At 40.7% G+C, this 16,961-nt stretch overlaps 2 protein-coding genes across 6 annotated transcripts in view; both read right to left on the reverse strand.

The window, feature by feature from the left end:
* LOC134205283 (cap-specific mRNA (nucleoside-2'-O-)-methyltransferase 1) overlaps positions 1 to 16,620 on the reverse strand; it is a 34,681-nt gene extending 18,061 nt beyond the window's left edge. Inside the window, exons 1-4 of one of the 3 annotated variants that reach the window (XM_062680408.1) lie at positions 16,508 to 16,620; positions 16,018 to 16,418; positions 1,515 to 2,894; positions 673 to 1,448 (exon numbers count right to left, since the gene is read on the reverse strand). In XM_062680408.1, the coding sequence (XP_062536392.1) occupies positions 700 to 1,448; positions 1,515 to 2,894; positions 16,018 to 16,411 (2,523 nt within the window). In that variant the 5' untranslated portion in view covers positions 16,412 to 16,418; positions 16,508 to 16,620 and the 3' untranslated portion in view covers positions 673 to 699. Of the gene's footprint in view, positions 1 to 672; positions 2,895 to 16,017; positions 16,419 to 16,507 lie in introns of those variants that run through there. The other 2 variants (XM_062680407.1, XM_062680406.1) reach the window with 2 other exon arrangements.
* Positions 1 to 16,961, reverse strand: part of LOC134205281 (integrator complex subunit 7) — a 183,115-nt gene that overhangs the window by 133,609 nt on the left and 32,545 nt on the right. Inside the window, exon 1 of one of the 3 annotated variants that reach the window (XM_062680403.1) lies at positions 1,248 to 1,377. The exons of the other annotated variants lie outside the window; for them this stretch is intronic. Within the exon in view, the coding sequence (XP_062536387.1) occupies positions 1,248 to 1,277 (30 nt within the window). The 5' untranslated portion in view covers positions 1,278 to 1,377. Of the gene's footprint in view, positions 1 to 1,247; positions 1,378 to 16,961 lie in introns of those variants that run through there. 3 annotated transcript variants of the gene reach the window in all.

Below are 16,961 nucleotides of genomic sequence, written 5' to 3' on the forward strand. Positions count from 1 at the left end.
CTGAGTTATTTTTTTAATATAAATTATGTTCCAACGACCTTTCTATCAAACACTGTGTTTTGGAGTAAAATTATAAGTTTTTTTTACTGTGTTGTAAGAAAGACAAAAATTGAATAACTTCTTCTCCTTCAATGGCTCTACATTCCAACTGGAACAACAGCCAAAATTTAAACATCCTATTTTTTGTCTATATGTATCTATTATACACAAGAAGAAGTTTTATAATATGAAAATGCTTTCAAGTTTTGACCTACGCCAAATATGGTGCTTCCATGGTATACCGTGACCTGTCCTAATTCCGTGCATCGCCTAATACCGTGGTTTTCATCAAAACTCAGAATCTGGTTATCATGGACATCGTATTATTTGGTGAAATGTTCAAACATATTATGTTTGAACATTTCACCAAATAATGTGATGTCTATGATAGCCAGGTTCTGATTTTTTATGAAAACCACGGTATTAGGCGATGCGCGGAATTAGGGCAAGTCACGGTATACAACAATAATGAATAACATACACAGTTTCCTGTTTTAAATTGAATATTTTTCTAAAATGAAGTTATAATGTGTAAATGATTTATCCATTGAACGGTAACATGAAAATAATAATGAAATAACAAGAAAATCGAAGAAATTCTAGCCCATAGATAGACTGAAACCACAACTAAGATACATTTGATTGTTTTTACTTACATTATCAGTGGCTAATCTTACGGATTATGAAATCCTTGATATCAATGCGACATGCTATTTCGTTGTCTCCTGCAACTTTTCCATTTTCGGAAACTTGCTGTTCATCACACCATTCCCAAATAACGCGATTAATAAAAGTGTTTTTGAAAGAAGCCTTCGTCACGTCAATGGACGGCATCTGGTCGGGAAATGTTGACGAATTAGATTTTTTATGGAAATAGTAGAATTTGTTTTGCGTTTTTGAAAACATTTTCAAATAATCATCACGTATTTCGTTGAGAAACAGCAATCCTTTTGGAACGTAAAAACGTTCCGGGTCGATGGTGTTGCGCAGCTGGTATCCCAGGCGTGATCTCCTGTTTCCCTTAAGTTTGTAGCTTTCCAGTCGGTTAAAAAATGAGTCCCACTCCATTAGAGGGAACAGCTTCTTACAGCGAATAGGCATGGACGATACGCAAGGAGTGTCAGCCTTAGTTATGACCCTGTATGGTTTGTTTAATGCTTTCGCGTACTTTTCGCACATTTTGAGCCGTTCAGGCAAAGAATACTTACGGATGTCCTCGCCTCCAAGTGAAATTCCATCAATTATGTGAAAGGCATAGATCGTTATCTGCGAATTGCCTTGGCCTTGCAATTCTGTGGCAATTTCACCGTATACGAGCGTGGACGGCGCCAGTTCCAACTGCTTATCCTTTAAGTGCTGCCATGAACTTCCTTTCGGTTTGAAGTAATAAACGTCTTTGCCTCCTTTTCCTAAGAAAAAAGTGCGAAGATACTTGCTAGGGTCGTTATTGTTATCTAATGGTACAAAATAGCAACCGTGGATTGAAGGAAAGTACTTCTCTAGAAGAGATGTATGCAACTTATGTTCAGTGGCATTAAGGAAATTCTTCTCACTGTTCCATTCTTTTATAAGATCACCAACATATTCATCCGTTGTGGACTTGGAGGGTACCTTCCTAAGGCCGTTTTCCAATTTCCACAATTCCAAACATTGCCGTTTAATTTCGTCCTGTTTACTTTCGTTAAGCGTTTGATCGGCACAAAAAGCGGCAATTTTCAGTAATCCGACAATCTGGTTTTCCCCAATTTCATTATTGCTATCGTAGATGTATTGGAAAAAGGGTCTATTTCCAGCTATCTCGTTGTGCGACACTAGCTCCAAAATATCAAGATTATCCTCGTTATTGTCAAACAATTTGTTCACTTGGAATAAATGACGCTGAATGGTTTCGGTGCCAGGTTTTTTCCATTTGCATACAAGATACCGTTCCGAATTAGCCGGACGACTAGTATTTGGCTTGCAAATACAGATCTTCTTGAAGCACTTATATACCAAGTAAACCAAACCGACACTGAACGGCGTAAATAGATCAAATAGCTTTACAACGAAATGGCCACCGGTGCGTACGACATTCAGTGCCATGATAATCTGGCATAGATAAAGTCGTTTGGATAAGATTTCCTGTATGTTTTCCTGATTTTCAACAGAGAATCCACCGTCTGCCATCATGACATGTACCCCAAGCTCGGTTTGCTTCATAACATAATCTGTAAATCCTTCGATATTATCCGGATTGAACACATCGCCGTCGTCGTTTGGCCCGTAATAAGGATCGAATGTCTCCGATGTTCCAGCAATAAAATCCGATAATTTGAAATCGTTTTCACCTCGGAGAGTAAACCCAAATCCCTTTGCTTGCCATTTTTTACGCCACAGAAAATACTCGGAAAATCCTCCTGGGCCTGCACAGACATCGGCAAAATATACCAAATCATCATCCTGCACTTGCGAGTTACCTTCCTCATCAACGGGATACGTGAACATATAGTCAAACATTGCGTCCATGTTAGCCATCTTGACGGCTGCTCTGTTCATGAAAATATTAGATTTTATAGTTTCAAACGGGTTGGACCTGGCTCGAGCTTTTCTCATGTCGGCGCCACCAAGATTGTCGAAGGCGGATTTGCACTCCAAAACTTTCTGCAGAACAATGCTACTACAAAATTTGTCTTCGTCGTCGATTATTTGCTTTCGTGGACCTCGTCTCATCCACGATTCCAGTACATCTCCGGTGAGTTCAGTCAAATCGTCTTCGTCATTATTGTCCAACCATACAGTTTTTTCTGGTATATTCAGAGTTTCCATAGACTCGTTCCATGTCGAGGCAGCTAGATCCAATCCTTCCAATTTCATACCTGGAATTCCAAATCAAATATAACAAAAATATAGTATCGTTATATATATTATATTTTACATGCATTTAATTTATGTTTTAATTTAATTTATTTAACATGCGATACATGGTATGGGAAACACATTTTGACTATATCTAGCTGAGATGGTATGTTTGGTCAGCTTTAGAGAACTTTCCCTGAAAATTGTTTCAGAAAACTGATGAGTTTTATGACTTTGCCAATTCATTCATTTATTTATTCTCCACCCACTTTAGACCTTCCGGACATTTACATAAAAACAGAGAAAACAAGAACAAGAAAACATTCTAGACGGTATTAATGTGATTATTTTACTAGTTGTATATATACTCGACCTTACACTTATTGCGTAGGTAGAAACTTGAACAGCTAGGAGCTATCAGAAGGGTTTATAAAATTAATTGTTCACAGTGTGATAAAGTATATGTAGATTAAACAAAAAGATCTTCAGATGCAAGTACATATTGCAGACGTAAGTAAGGCAAAGAAGGTAAAGCTGAGAATGTAAATCAGGGAAATCCTTCAATAACTAAGAAATGTCTTTTTCCCGTAGAAACTTGATGTATCTGTGAGCTTATTTTTTTTCATCTGGTACAAAGGCGGCTGTTGTGCAAAGATCAAGGAAATTGTAGTTCCAGGTTCTTCAAGTTTATACCTAACAATAAGTGTAACAAGCGAGTAGATGTAAGCACGGCAGTAGAATAAGACATTGTACCTATAATAGGCCTATTATTAGGCTTACTCAAATATTATAAGCAGCGATCATTTTCTTCAAGTCGAGTCAAGTACGAGACAATGAAGATAGCCTTACTGTTAAGGTGGAAATACGTATCTGTAAAGTTACAAATAAGTGGTGGACTCAGACTCTATATGGTGAACTCTATATCAAAATACCATCCAAACGAAGTACATTTAAACATTTGAAGAGGAGGATAGCTAATATTAATAAGGGCTTGAAAGGCCAAAAGGAGAGGGTGACTTCTGTTAGCCATAGGATTATGATGGGATCTTACAGATTTCACGAAAATCTCCATCCTGAGAAACAACGCCAAACTAGAGAGGTTGAGCTTGGAGTGCTGGGAAAAGAAAAGCCCGGAATCGTTTGATTTATTTCTAAAGAAAGTAATGTGGACACAAGAGCGTGAAGCGGACAAAATTTCAAATTCAAGGAAATTCAAGGACTGAAGGTAGAACCACCACCAAGTGATGCCAAGGCGGAAGAAAGTGAAAAAAAAATAGTTGGGTCGTTGAGTGTTAAGCTTTGAATATATTTTTCTAATTTTCTAAGGGCCGATTTCTTCACCTCTGCTTAGTGCTTAAGCCAAGTTTAACCTTCTTCGGATATTAGAAAAAACTTACGAATAAGATGTTGGGGTCATATTGACCCAGAAATGTAAATGCTTATAAAACAGTCAAATTATAACCGAATTGCAAAGTTTATATACCGTTCGAAAGATAAACTCATCAATTTTGTGGCTATGTGGTGATATGCTGGTTCTGGAGACAATGGCCACCGGGAAACGACTTCCACGGGGACCTTGTCGGTCATATAAGGGGAACTTAAAAATCGCTCCATATATGCCATTCGATCGCTAATTCTTCATAGATTCTCTTAAAACGGTAATGTATGGTCCATGAGAGGGCTTCCGATGAAAGTGGCCACTCCTGGTACATGCAAGGTGCCCACGGGGAACCCGCAGGAGGGGATATTTCCGTTTTAGCACCAAAATATGCCGTGCGACGGCTCTGTCGTCATGATTTTCCACCAAACAGATGGTTATGCGCTTGAAATCGATAAGTGACCACATTGGCCACTCCTGGTACATGCAAGGTTCCCCCGGGGAACCCGCAGGAAGGGACATTTCCGTTTTAGCACCAAAATATACCGTGCGGCGGCTCTGTCGTCATGATTTTCCACGAAATATATGATAATGCGTTTGAAATCGATAAGTGACCACATTGGCCACCCTTGGAGCCTATGAGGTGCCCCCGTGGAACCCGTAAAAGGGGACATTTCCGTTTTAACACCAAAATATGTCGTGCGATAGCTCTTTCGTCATGGTTTTCCACAAAATAGACGATTATGCGCTCGAAATCGATAATTGGCCACATTGGCCACTCTTGGAGCCTATGAGGTTGCCTCAGGAAACCCGTAAAAGGGGACATTTCCGTTTTAACACCAAAATATGTCGTGTGGCGGCTCTTTTATCATGATTTTCCACCAAACAGATGGTCATGCGCTTGAAATCGATAAATGATCACATTGGCCACTCCTTGTATATGCAAGGTGCCCCCGGGGAACCCGTAGGAGAGGACATTTCCGTTCTGGCACCAAAATGTGCGGTGCTGCGGCTCTTTCATCATGATTTTCCACAAAATAGATGATTATGCGCTTGAAATCGAAAAGTGACCACATTGGCCACTCTTGGATTCTACCAGGGGCCCCCAGGGAACCCGTATAATGGGATATTTCCGTTTTAAGACCGAAATATGCCGAGCGGCGACTCTTTCGGTGTGTTTTCCCACCAAAGAGATGGTTATTCGCTCGAAATCAATAAGTGATCACATTGGCCCCTCTTGAACCACATTGGCTACATTTGAAACCTATGAGGTACCCTCGGGGAATCCTTAAAAAGGACATTTCCGTTTTAGCACCAAAATATGCTGTGCGGCAGCTCTTTCGTCATGATTTTCCATAAAATAGATGATTATGCGCTTGAAATCGATAATTGACCACATTGGCCGCTCTTGGAGTCCACCAGGGGCCCCCAGGGAACCCGTATAATGGGATATTTCCGTTTTAAGACCGAAATATGCCGAGCGGCGACTCTTTCGGTGTGTTTACCCACCAAAGAGATGGTTATTCGCTCGAAATCAATAAGTGATCACATTGGCCCCTCTTGAACCACATTGGCTACAATTGAAACCTATGAGGCTCCCTCGGAGAACACGTAGAAGATGACATTTCCGTTTAACACCGAAATATGTCGTGCGGCGGCTCTTTCGTCATGATTTTCCACAAAATAGATGATTATGCGCTTGAAATCGATAAGTGACCACATTGGCCACTCTTGGAACCAATGAGATGCCCACGGGGAACCCGTAGATGGTGACATTTCCGTTTTTATACCGAAATGAATAAGTGACCACATTTTCCATTTTGGAACCTATGAAGTACCGCCGTGGAACTCATAGGAGAGGACATTTCCGTTCTTACTCTTACTCTTACTTAGGGCCGATGCCCACGTAGCGTGTTTTCAAGCTGCGTGCACGCCGCGTCCACGCAAGGTATCCGGCATCAAATGTAGTCGTGCACACGTTTACTCCATTTGATGCTGGGTACCTTGCGTGAACGCGGCGTGCAAGCAGCGTGAAAAAACTTTACGTGGACATCGGCCGTTAAAGACATGCCGTGCAGCGGCTCTTTCACTATAATTTTCCATCAAATAGTTGGTAATGCTCTTGAAATCTAATATCAACCCGGGGGAACCCCAGGCCCAATTTCGGTAATTGTGGAGTGCCTTGAAGAATTCATTGAAAGTGTCTGAGCACACAAAATCTAACTCACTTTTGAGGAACTTTTCCTCAACCGAATTGCTCGCAGTAAATAGCATTCGACGAAAATCCTGCCCTATTGTTTCCTATTGAAAATTGGCCAGATCGGACTATGGGCTCCGAAGTTATGGCCAAAATACTAATTCCAGCAGCTACATGGGAAAATCACTTTTCTGGCACTTATGCTCATCCGATTGGCTTACAATCAGCAGGAAGTTTTAGAATGCAAATAAACAAATATGAAAAATAAGAGCTATCTACCTATTAGTGTTATATTAGACTTTTCTTATATATTTCTCAACCCTTTTGAACGAACGATAAAGGCACCATCACCACTAGGTAGATTAATGTTGTTTTTTTTTTCTATCAAATAGGTCATTCATTCTGAACTTAATATCTACAACCTACAAGGTACCCGCAGGAGTCTCACAGAAAGAGGGATTTTTTTTATATCAAAATGTTGCGTTTTCATATAATTGTCCACGGCGATCGGTGAAAACCTCAAACTTCTATGAGTCGATATTGAAGGGACCATCGACTAATGGTAATATCGAGATGCGGAATAGAAAATCCTTGGAGAGCTGTTCGAAGGAATCATCACAGTAGCCCAGAAACTATTTTTTAATTTGACTCAGTATACTCAATTTCAAATGAAGAACAATTTCAAGCGTATAACCAACTTTTTGAAGACTTGTGGCCAGGGTAGACAATGATAGACGGCACAGTACATTTGAAATAACCATGAAAATGACCTCTCCTACGGGTTCGCAGGGCATCTCAAAGGTTCCGAGAGTAGACAATATCACTAATCAACTCCATGCACATGACCATCTGTTTGGTAGAAAATAACAAAGACAGAGCCACCGCACGGCATATTTTGGTGTTAAAATGGAAATGTACTCTTCTACGGGCTCCCGGGGGCACCTCATAGGTTCTAAGGGTGGACAATATGTCCATAATCGATTTCGAGGGCACCTATTTGGAGGAAAATCACGACGAAAGAGCCGCCGCATGACATCTTCTTCTTCTTATTGGCATTACATCCCCACACTGGGACAGAGCCGCTCGCAGCTTAGTGTTCATTAAGCACTTCCAGTTATTTACTGCGAGGTTTCTAAGCCAAGTTACCATTTTTGCATTCGTATATCATGAGGCTAACACGATTATACTTTTATGCCCAGGGAAGTCGAGACAATTTCCAATCCGAAAATTGCCTAGACTGGCACCGGGAATCGAACCCAGCCACCCTCAGCATGGTCTTGCTTTGTAGCCGCGCATCTTACCGCACGGCTAAGGAGGGCCCCTGCCGCATGACATATGTTGGTGTAAAAATGGAAATGCCATCTTCTACGTGTTCTCCAAGGGAGCCTCATAGGTTTCAAATGTAGCCAATGTGGTCACTTATCGATTTCGAGCGCACGTCCATCTGTTCGATGGGAAAACACCAAAAGAGCCACCGCACGGCTTATATTGGTGTAAAAATGGAAATGTCCCCTTCTACGGGTTCCCTGGGGCCCCTCATAGGTTCCAGGCGTTGCCAATGTGGTCACTTATCGATTTCAAGCGCATTATTATCTATTTTGTGGAAAATCATGACGACAGAGCCGCCGCACGGTATATTTTGGTGCTAAAACGGAAATGTCCCCTCCTGCGGGTTCCCCGGGGGTACCTTACATGTACCAGGAGTGGCCATTGTGGTCTTTTATCGATTTCAAACGCATTATCATCTATTTTGTGGAAAATCATGACGACAGAGCTGCCGCACGGTATATTTTGGTGCTACAACGGAAATGTCCCCTCCTGCGGATTCCCCGGGGGCACCTTGCATGTACCAGGAGTGGCCAATGTGGTCATTTATCGATTTAAAGCGCATAACCAGCTGTTTAGTGGAAACTCATGACAAAAGAGCCGCCGCACGGCTTATTTTGGTGCTAAAACGGAAATATCCGCTCATGCGGGTTCCCCGGGGGCACCTTGTATATACCAGGAGTGGCCAATGTGGTCTTTTATCGATTTCAAGCGCATTATCATCTATTTTGTGGAAAATCATGACGACAGAGCTGCTGCACGGCATATTTTGGTGTTAAAACGGGAATGTCCCCTCCTGCGGGTTCCCCGGGGGCACCTTGCATGTACCAGGAGTGGCCAATGTGGTCTTTTATCGATTTCAAGCGAATTATTATCTATTTTGTGGAAAATCATGACGACAGAGCCGCCGCACGGTATATTTTGGTGCTAAAACGGAAATGTCCCCTCCTGCGGGTTCCCCGGGGGCACCTTGCATGTACCAGGAGTGGCCACTTTCGTCGGAAGCCCTCTCATGGACCATACATCACCGTTTTAAGAGAATATATGAAGACCGACAAGGTCCCCGTGGAAGTCGTTTCCCGGTGGCCATTGTTTCCAGAACCAGCATATCACCACATAGCCACAAAATTGATGAGTTTATCTTTAGAACGGTATATAAATTTTGTAATTCGGTTATAATTTGACTGTTTTATAAGCATTTACATTTCTGGGTCAATATGACCCTAACATCTTATTTGTAACTTTTTTTGTGGGGTCGTTCCTGTTGCACCTTAAAATACTTTTTTCATGTCAGATGCTTCATTTCCACAAAATATTAAAAGTCAAGAAATTTCAGAACGATCGGATTATCAGGTAAAAAGTTATTCTACTTTGAAGTTTCGTTTTGGGTCATATTGACCCCAACATCTTACTAAGGTTAAGCGTATGGGTAAGCACTGCTTAAGAGTTAAGCGGAGGTGAAGAAATTGGCCCTAAGGGCCAATTTCTCAACTCTTAAGCGGCGCTTACCCATACGTTAAAACCTGGTTTAAGTAGTGTCCTACGAAAGGCTGGATCACATTAGGACGAAAACTCATAAAGCTGAACTCAAAAAGCTGAAATCCCATCCCAAACATACGAGTTGTTGTACCAACCATGTTGAGTGGTTAAATAATGAATGAAGAATGAGGACAAAAGAATAAAGAATAATAAAGAATAAAAATGGCACAGAGAAAAAGGACGAAAAAAGTAGAAGAAAAAAGGATGTTGAAAGAAGGAAGAAAGAAGAAGGTGGAATGAAGAAAGAATAGAGAAAAATGAAAGAGGAAAAATGAAGAGGAAATTAGGAAAAGGAAGAAGGTAGAAGAAAGCAGGCAGAAAGGAAAAAAAAAACAAAGAAAAGAAAGAAGAAAAACAAGGAAAAGGAAGAGGAAAGAAATAAGAAAGCAAAAAGAAGAATGAAGAAGAAAGAAGAACATAAAAAAATGATGGAAGAAGAAAGCAGAAAAAATAAGTAGGAAGAAGAAAGAAGGAACAAGGAAGGCAGAAGATAGAAGAAGTAAATAGAAACAAGGAAGGAGGAATTAAGAAGGAAGAACTAAGAAGAAAGAAGGTAGAACGAAGAAGAAACAGGAAGAAGAAATTAGGATGGGTTGATGAAGAAACAAAGAAAAAGGAAGAAAAAAAGAGAATAAAAAAGAAGGAAGATGAAAAAGGGAGAAGGAAGTGGGAATAAAGAAGGAAGAATAAAGAGGTAAAAAGAAGAAAGAAGAATAAAGAATAAAAAAATAAGAAAGTAATCTTGTCAAGAATAAAAAACCAAATATAAGAACCAAGAACAATAAAGTCTTCTTCCTTTCTATGTTATCTCCAATTTTTGAGTTGTACAGACTAAAAAATGAGAATTCCATATAAAATTGAAAGGCAACAAGAAGTCGTAAAAAGGTTCCGGATCATTTTGTGTTTGTGTCCCTATTAACGTCAAATGCGAATTCGTCGACTAAAATCGGTTTCTCGCGATTTGCCAGCCCTTCGAGTTTACGCCATTTGTTATTTCAACCTTATGTAAGATTTTTACTTTTTTGCAGCCTTATGTGGAAGTCCCAGTTTAAGGCTTAAGTGGAGGTGAAGAAATTGGCCCTAAGACATTTGAAATGTGTTTCCTCAAAGTTTCATGAAGATTGGATGAAAATTGAACCTAGTGCATCATGCCACTCCAATAGAAAATCAAAGTTGGTTTTTCAATTTGTTTGCAAAGTATGTGGCGAGAACATAATGCTGTTCAACCTGATTTTTCACTATGAACACGCAATCTAACTCATAAGTATGAAAACGGACCTGAAGTTGTCTAAAATGTTCACTATTTCATGAAGCATTCCATTTCAAATTAAGGTTATACACACTTTGAAAACTTTTGGAAGCTTTCCCAGTCACTTGAAAATGGTATTCCGCGGCTCTTCTTGAAAAGATGCCTTTTTAAAGAAGGTTTCGATGCTCTGAGAATTTTGCAAGGATGGCCTGAACCTCTTGAAAGAAGACTTGCGATCCACTCGAAAGGAGGCTTCCGAGCCTCTTGAAATGAAGCTTCCTTCTTCTTATTGGCATTATATCCCCCACTGTTCGTTCAGCACTTCCACAGTTATTAACCGCGAGGTTTTTAAGCCAAGTTACGCATATCATGAGGCTAACACGATGATACCTTTATGCCCAGGGAAGTCGAGACAATTTCCAAACTGAAAATAGACCGGCGCCAGGAATCGAACTCGGCCACCCTCAGCATGATCTTGCTACAGATCCGTCTTTTCCAGGAGAAGAAACGCCGCCTGGAAGTAGCGGAGTGCAAGGAGATGGAACAGCTGTGCCATTTTCAACAAACACGCAAGTTCTATCAGAAGCTCAATGCATCCCACAAAGGCTTCGCGCCGCGAGTCGAGATGTGCAGGGATAGGGATTTTTTTTTGTTGGGGCGTAGAACCACTGCGTCCATTGAGTTGAACTTTTATGGTATACCCCTGATTACTCTTAACTATGTATTCGCATCTTGTAGGTTGATCACCATTTGTCAAGTAAACAACCTAAGACGCGTCTTTTCCCAGTCCGGTATAATTGAGTTAATAAAACCCACTACCTTTCCAGGATTTGCAGTCCAAATATCTCCTGGTTGCATAAAGCCACTATTTAGAAATTTAGATCCACCCTTGTACAATGCATCACAACAGCATTAAGCAGATGTTCCGAGGTTTCATGTTCCATGTTACAGAAACGACAGATATTATTCTGAATCTGGCCAATATTTTTCAAGTGATATCTGCTCGGGCAGTGTCCGGTTATTAGGCCAGTGAAGGTGCAAAGAGCTCTCTTGCTGAGGTCCAAGAGCTTTTCGGTTACTTTAACATTGGGAATTATAAATCTCTTTGATTGAGCACACTTTTCGGCAACCAACCAGTTGGTCATCAACCTTTGTGCTTCCCAGGATTTCAATTCCAATTCCATGGTTTGGTTGATAATAATACAAAGTACAAATGATTTTTTTTAACTTTTCTACCACAGGCAATGCAAAAATAGTAACTTTAGTGACCATTTTCCGAAAAATAGTGACTTTTGGATGCAAATAGTGACTTTTTAGTGACTAGACTCAAAATAGTGACCAAGTCACTAAAAAGTGACTCGCTACCATGCCTGCAGGGTGGTATCGGAGCTGTGCTCATCAAGATGGGCCTAGAAAAGCTAGCCAACTGCCTTCACAAACTTATTGTCAAAATCTGGGAAACTGAACAGTTACCGGAGGAGTGGAAGGAAGGGGTCATATGCCCCATCTACAAGAAAGGCGAAGAGCTGGAGTATGAGAACTTTCGAGCGATCACCATTCTTAAAGCCGCCTACAAAGTGATATCCCAGATCATCATTTTCCGTCGTCTGTCACCAATAGTGAATGAGTTCGTGGGAAGTTATCAAGTCGGCTTCGTTGACGGCCGCCCGACAACGGACCAGATCTTTACTGTACGGCCAACCCTACAAAAAATGCCTTGAGTATCAGGTCCCAACGCACCATCTGTTCATCGATTTCAAAGCAGCATACGACAGTATAGACGCGTAGAGCTATGTAAAATTATGGACGAGAACCGCTTTCCTGGGAAGCTTATCAGACTGATCAAAGCAACGGTGGATGGTGTGCAAAACTGTTTGAAGATCCCGGGCGAACTCTCCAGTTCGTTTGGAAAGCGCCGGGTAGTAAGACAAGGTGATGGTATTTCGTGCCTGTTGTTCGACATTGCGCTTGAAGGTGTCATGCGGAGCGCCGGGGTACGATTTTTAATAATCCAGTTAGTTTATTTGATTCGCGGATGACATGGACATTGTCGGCCGAACATTTGCAAAGCTGGCAGAACTGTACTGAACCAGAACCAGAACCAGAAGAAACTGCGATCAAAAAAGAGGTCTACTACGAAAGGCCGAATCACGAATGGCCAAATTACAAAAGGCCGAAAGTAAAAAAGGGCGAATGCACAAAAGGCCGCAACCATAAAAGGCCGAAATCACATAAGGCCGAAACCACAAAAGGCCGAATAAAATCGGCAGACCAACAAAGTGGACCGGAACGAGCGCGCGAGTGGTCTGCCGATTTTATTCAAACTTTTTTTATTCAAATACTTAATATAATTTAGAATATTCGGATTATTTTGTGATTTCTCAGTGAAGTCTTGTGAAGTTAGTTTCTCTTAAATTGGGAGAAAATGATATACATTTAAGAACACCGCGTTACCGTACTGTTGCCGCCGGCCGCAAAGGGCTACCTAAGCGAACACATTCGATAGGAGCAGCGAACGCGCTCCACTTTGTTGTGTTGTTGCTTTCGTATAACAGCAACACATAGCAGCAAGCGATACGATGTATGCGGGAGAGACGAGCAAATGGAGCAAATGAATCGCCTGCTTTGAGCGTGCTTACAGCGGCACACTAGGAGTTAACTTTCTGAAATCAGTATGGCGAAAGGCATCTAAGGTTCGATTTCTCAAAATTAAGCACTTTCATCAAAAAAATATTTGGTAGGCATGGTTTTTCATGAAAAGTTTCTTATTTTGAGAAAACCCGCGTTAGATGACTTTCGCCATACAAATTTCTGGCGGTTAACTTTTGCCTGCTATTTTGCGCATATACTATAGCGCCTGGATGTGACGGCGGCGAGTAGAAAATCAGCCACTGCCAATAATTCATTGAATGTTTATTGTGCACTGCCGAGGCAGAAGGTGGTGTTTCGTCCATCGTTATTTGTTCGTGATCGAAAGTTGTAATATTGTAATTTGATAATTGTTTGATTTGTAAAATTATATTAATTGTTTATTTGTGTTAAAGATTTCCTGTTTGCCGTTAATCGTCCGTCTCCCGCACAGTAGGTGTGTTTGTTCCACTACTGTTGCTAACTGTGAGTTTAAGTTTGAATCGTATCAGTATGAACGTTTGTGATAATTTGTTGAATGTAATTAGTCAATTAGGTCGCCGGGCCAGGAGGTAGATGTTTGTCCGATTGTAGCCGGAAGGAAAACTAGATTGTAAGTGGATTTGTATAGTTTGTAAATGTTAATTTTAATACTGTAAATATATTTTAAGTTGAGTATCGTTTGGAACAACATACTGTGAAATCGTTTTTCATTCACTCCCGGAGGGCGTGAACACCGTACGTTATACAGCTTTTACTCAAAAGCATAATAATGAATCGACTGCTTTGAGCGTGCTTACAGCGGCACACTAGGAGTTAACTTTCTGAAATCAGTATGGCGAAAGGCATCTAAGGTTCGATTTCTCAAAATTAAGCACTTTAATCGAAAAAATATTTGGTAGGCGTAGTAGCGGACACCATCCCTCATAACCGATACCAAATAGTTTTTCATGAAAAGTTCCTAATTTTGAGAAAACCAGCGTTAGATGTCTTTCGCCATACAAATTTCTGTCGGTTAACTCTTGCTGGCTATTTTGTACATATACTATAGCGCCTGGATGTGGCTGCGGCGAGTAGAAAATCAGCCACTGCCAATAATTCATTGAAAAAGTCTATTTTGTTTAGCTTCTGATATCGCAATTAGAGTAATCATTAGCACAATGCACAACCATGCATCATGAAGCGCACAACTCTTACATTGATGCAAATCGGCAATTCGATTCTGTGAGCCATGAATCCGGTGGAATTTAACTCGGGCTCTTGCATTAGATTTAGGAATTTAACTTTTCCCAATACTACTGATAATGATTACTACGTCAGCAAAGGAAGAAAAAAGGGAGCTCTTGGATTACTCCGTTACTTTAAAGTGATAATATTTATTCGTATGTTCATCTTTTCATTACTGCTATGAAGATTGATCTATTATGCAATATATAAGGAATCAAATTGAATCTGTAAACACCGTCATACAACTTCTTTCAATTGAAAGATTGGGCTTCGACGTTGAACTGACGTTAAATACCAAACTGAATAAGATTGATTAGATCGCTGCTAGTAGTTGCAAAACACGTGGACAAGTTTTTCTTAATGGGGCAGCATAATAAAAGTAAACGTAAATTTGTGAATATTACAAGTTCTCTTAATTGAAAGATTGAAACTTTTGTAATGATTCGGCCTTTCGTGGTTCGACCTTCTGGGTTTTCGGCCTTTTGTGGTATGCTAGAATATTTTCGGCCTTTTGTGGTTGGGCCTTTTGTGCTGATCCCCAAAAAAGATTCACACCTGCACCAAATGTGTCTTGTACAAAACGCCAGGTGTCGCCGGTAGTCTCTACGCCGGTAGTTCTCTACGGACATGAAACTTGGACCACGCTAGAGGAGTACTTGCAAGCACTCGGAGTATTCGAGAGACGGGTGTTTTGGACCATCTTTGGCGGTGTATGGCGGCCAAGGATGAACAATGAGCTCGGTATGTTGCAAGAATTCCGGACAGCCACCCTGCGAAGATGGTGTTTGCTTCCGATTCGGCAGGTACAAGATGGCGTGGAGTGCAGCGAGCGAGGTGGGCGGATCAGGTGCAGAAAGACGCGAGCGTGCGGCGCATTGTGGCGTCAAATCGTTTTAAACTACCAGGGGACATAAAACTACAGATGCAATCTCCCTGTTCTCTTGGTACATAAATATTGAGCCTTGGCGGACACTTTAAGTTTAAAGAACTTCTCCTTTTTCATCATTTTCTTGTTGGAATTACACATCCCCCACTGGAACATTGCCGCCTGGCAGCTTAGTGTTCATTAAGTTCCATATTTTGTCTGAAACTCGATTATGCATTTGCACAACATGCGATAGATTTAGTTTGGAAAAGGTATTGGTGGGTAACTCCACCGAAGGAGGAGTAGTTTCATAGGGGCGTAACTGTATTGATCGATAGCGAGAAATGCATAATCGAGTTTCAGACATAGTAGGAGTTTCAGACATAGTAACTAATTTCCACTCCGGGTGGCTTAATACCCGGAACATAGGCAATTAAATTTGAATGTACCAAGTTCCATACCTATTTGTTAACTGCAAGGTTTCTAATCCAAGTTACCATTTTTGCATTCGTATATCATGAGGCTAACAAACACGATGATACTTTTATGCCCAGGGAAGTCAAAAAAATTTCCTAGATTGGACCGGGAATCGAATCCAGCCACCTTCAGCATGGTCTTACTTTGCAGCCGCGCATCTTACCGCACGGCTAAGGAAGGCGCTCGATCTATATTTACCATATATGTACCATCAAGCCAAACAATCTCCAAACAACAGACAGAAAATAAGTACTTACCTAATCCTCGCCGTCCTTTCTGGGGTGCAATCTCGATAATGTCCAACCGACCCTGGCCGCTTTTACCAAGACCCTTATTCTTATCATAGTTCATCCGATTCATCATTCGCTGGGATTGTGCCGAATATAGTGGATTGGAATCTGATGCTGTTCCGATGGAATATGACGTGGAGTTCATTATTTTTGCCCTTTTCGAATATTGACCATTATCGGTGCTAAAGCTACCGGAACTACGTTTCCCTTGGTTTTGCTGCTGCTCGCTATCATTGTCACTCGAGGCATCCCCTTCGTCTTCGCTGGAACTGGACTTCGGGTCGTCATATTGCGATCCGGAATTAAACTTGTCATAAAGCGGGGTAGACGAGCTTTCCGATTCCGAATCTTGCGAAGACATTTCTCACCTGTAAAGTTTGCAATAACTTGTTAACGTAACTGTAATCGTAAATCACGAATATAGTGGGTATGTAATATAAATTAATACGCTACATACTTCTATATTTTTGTAACTAGTTTTTACTAAAATTGTTTTGTTTACGATGTTGTTGGGAATAAAGACGATGTCTGTTGCAAATTATTTTCTTTTCGCTGCTAGTTCGATATCACACAATATTGCATGCAAAAATAGGCTGGCTGCGTACTTTTCTGATGTATTCACAAGCGCATATGAAAACAGATGAAACAGCATATGAAAACAGATGAACTTTAAGCAATTATAACCTACTCAAAATTGCGTCGACTCCTATACTCATTTTTTCCTAAAAATGAGACAATCTAAAAAAAAATAAGTAAAAGATATACATACTTTAAGAAAATTGTGATTTCGACAAAAAAAATCATTTTTTTATACGACTGGTGAGAAAAGAGTATATTATAGTTATAGTTATATATAGTAATGTTGAATGGAGTTGGAGTTAGAGTGGTTAAGTTAAAGGTCTATCGTGCTA

Source organism: Armigeres subalbatus, chromosome 1 (assembly GCF_024139115.2).
Source record: "Armigeres subalbatus isolate Guangzhou_Male chromosome 1, GZ_Asu_2, whole genome shotgun sequence".
Classification (NCBI taxonomy): Eukaryota; Metazoa; Arthropoda; class Insecta; order Diptera; family Culicidae; genus Armigeres; species Armigeres subalbatus.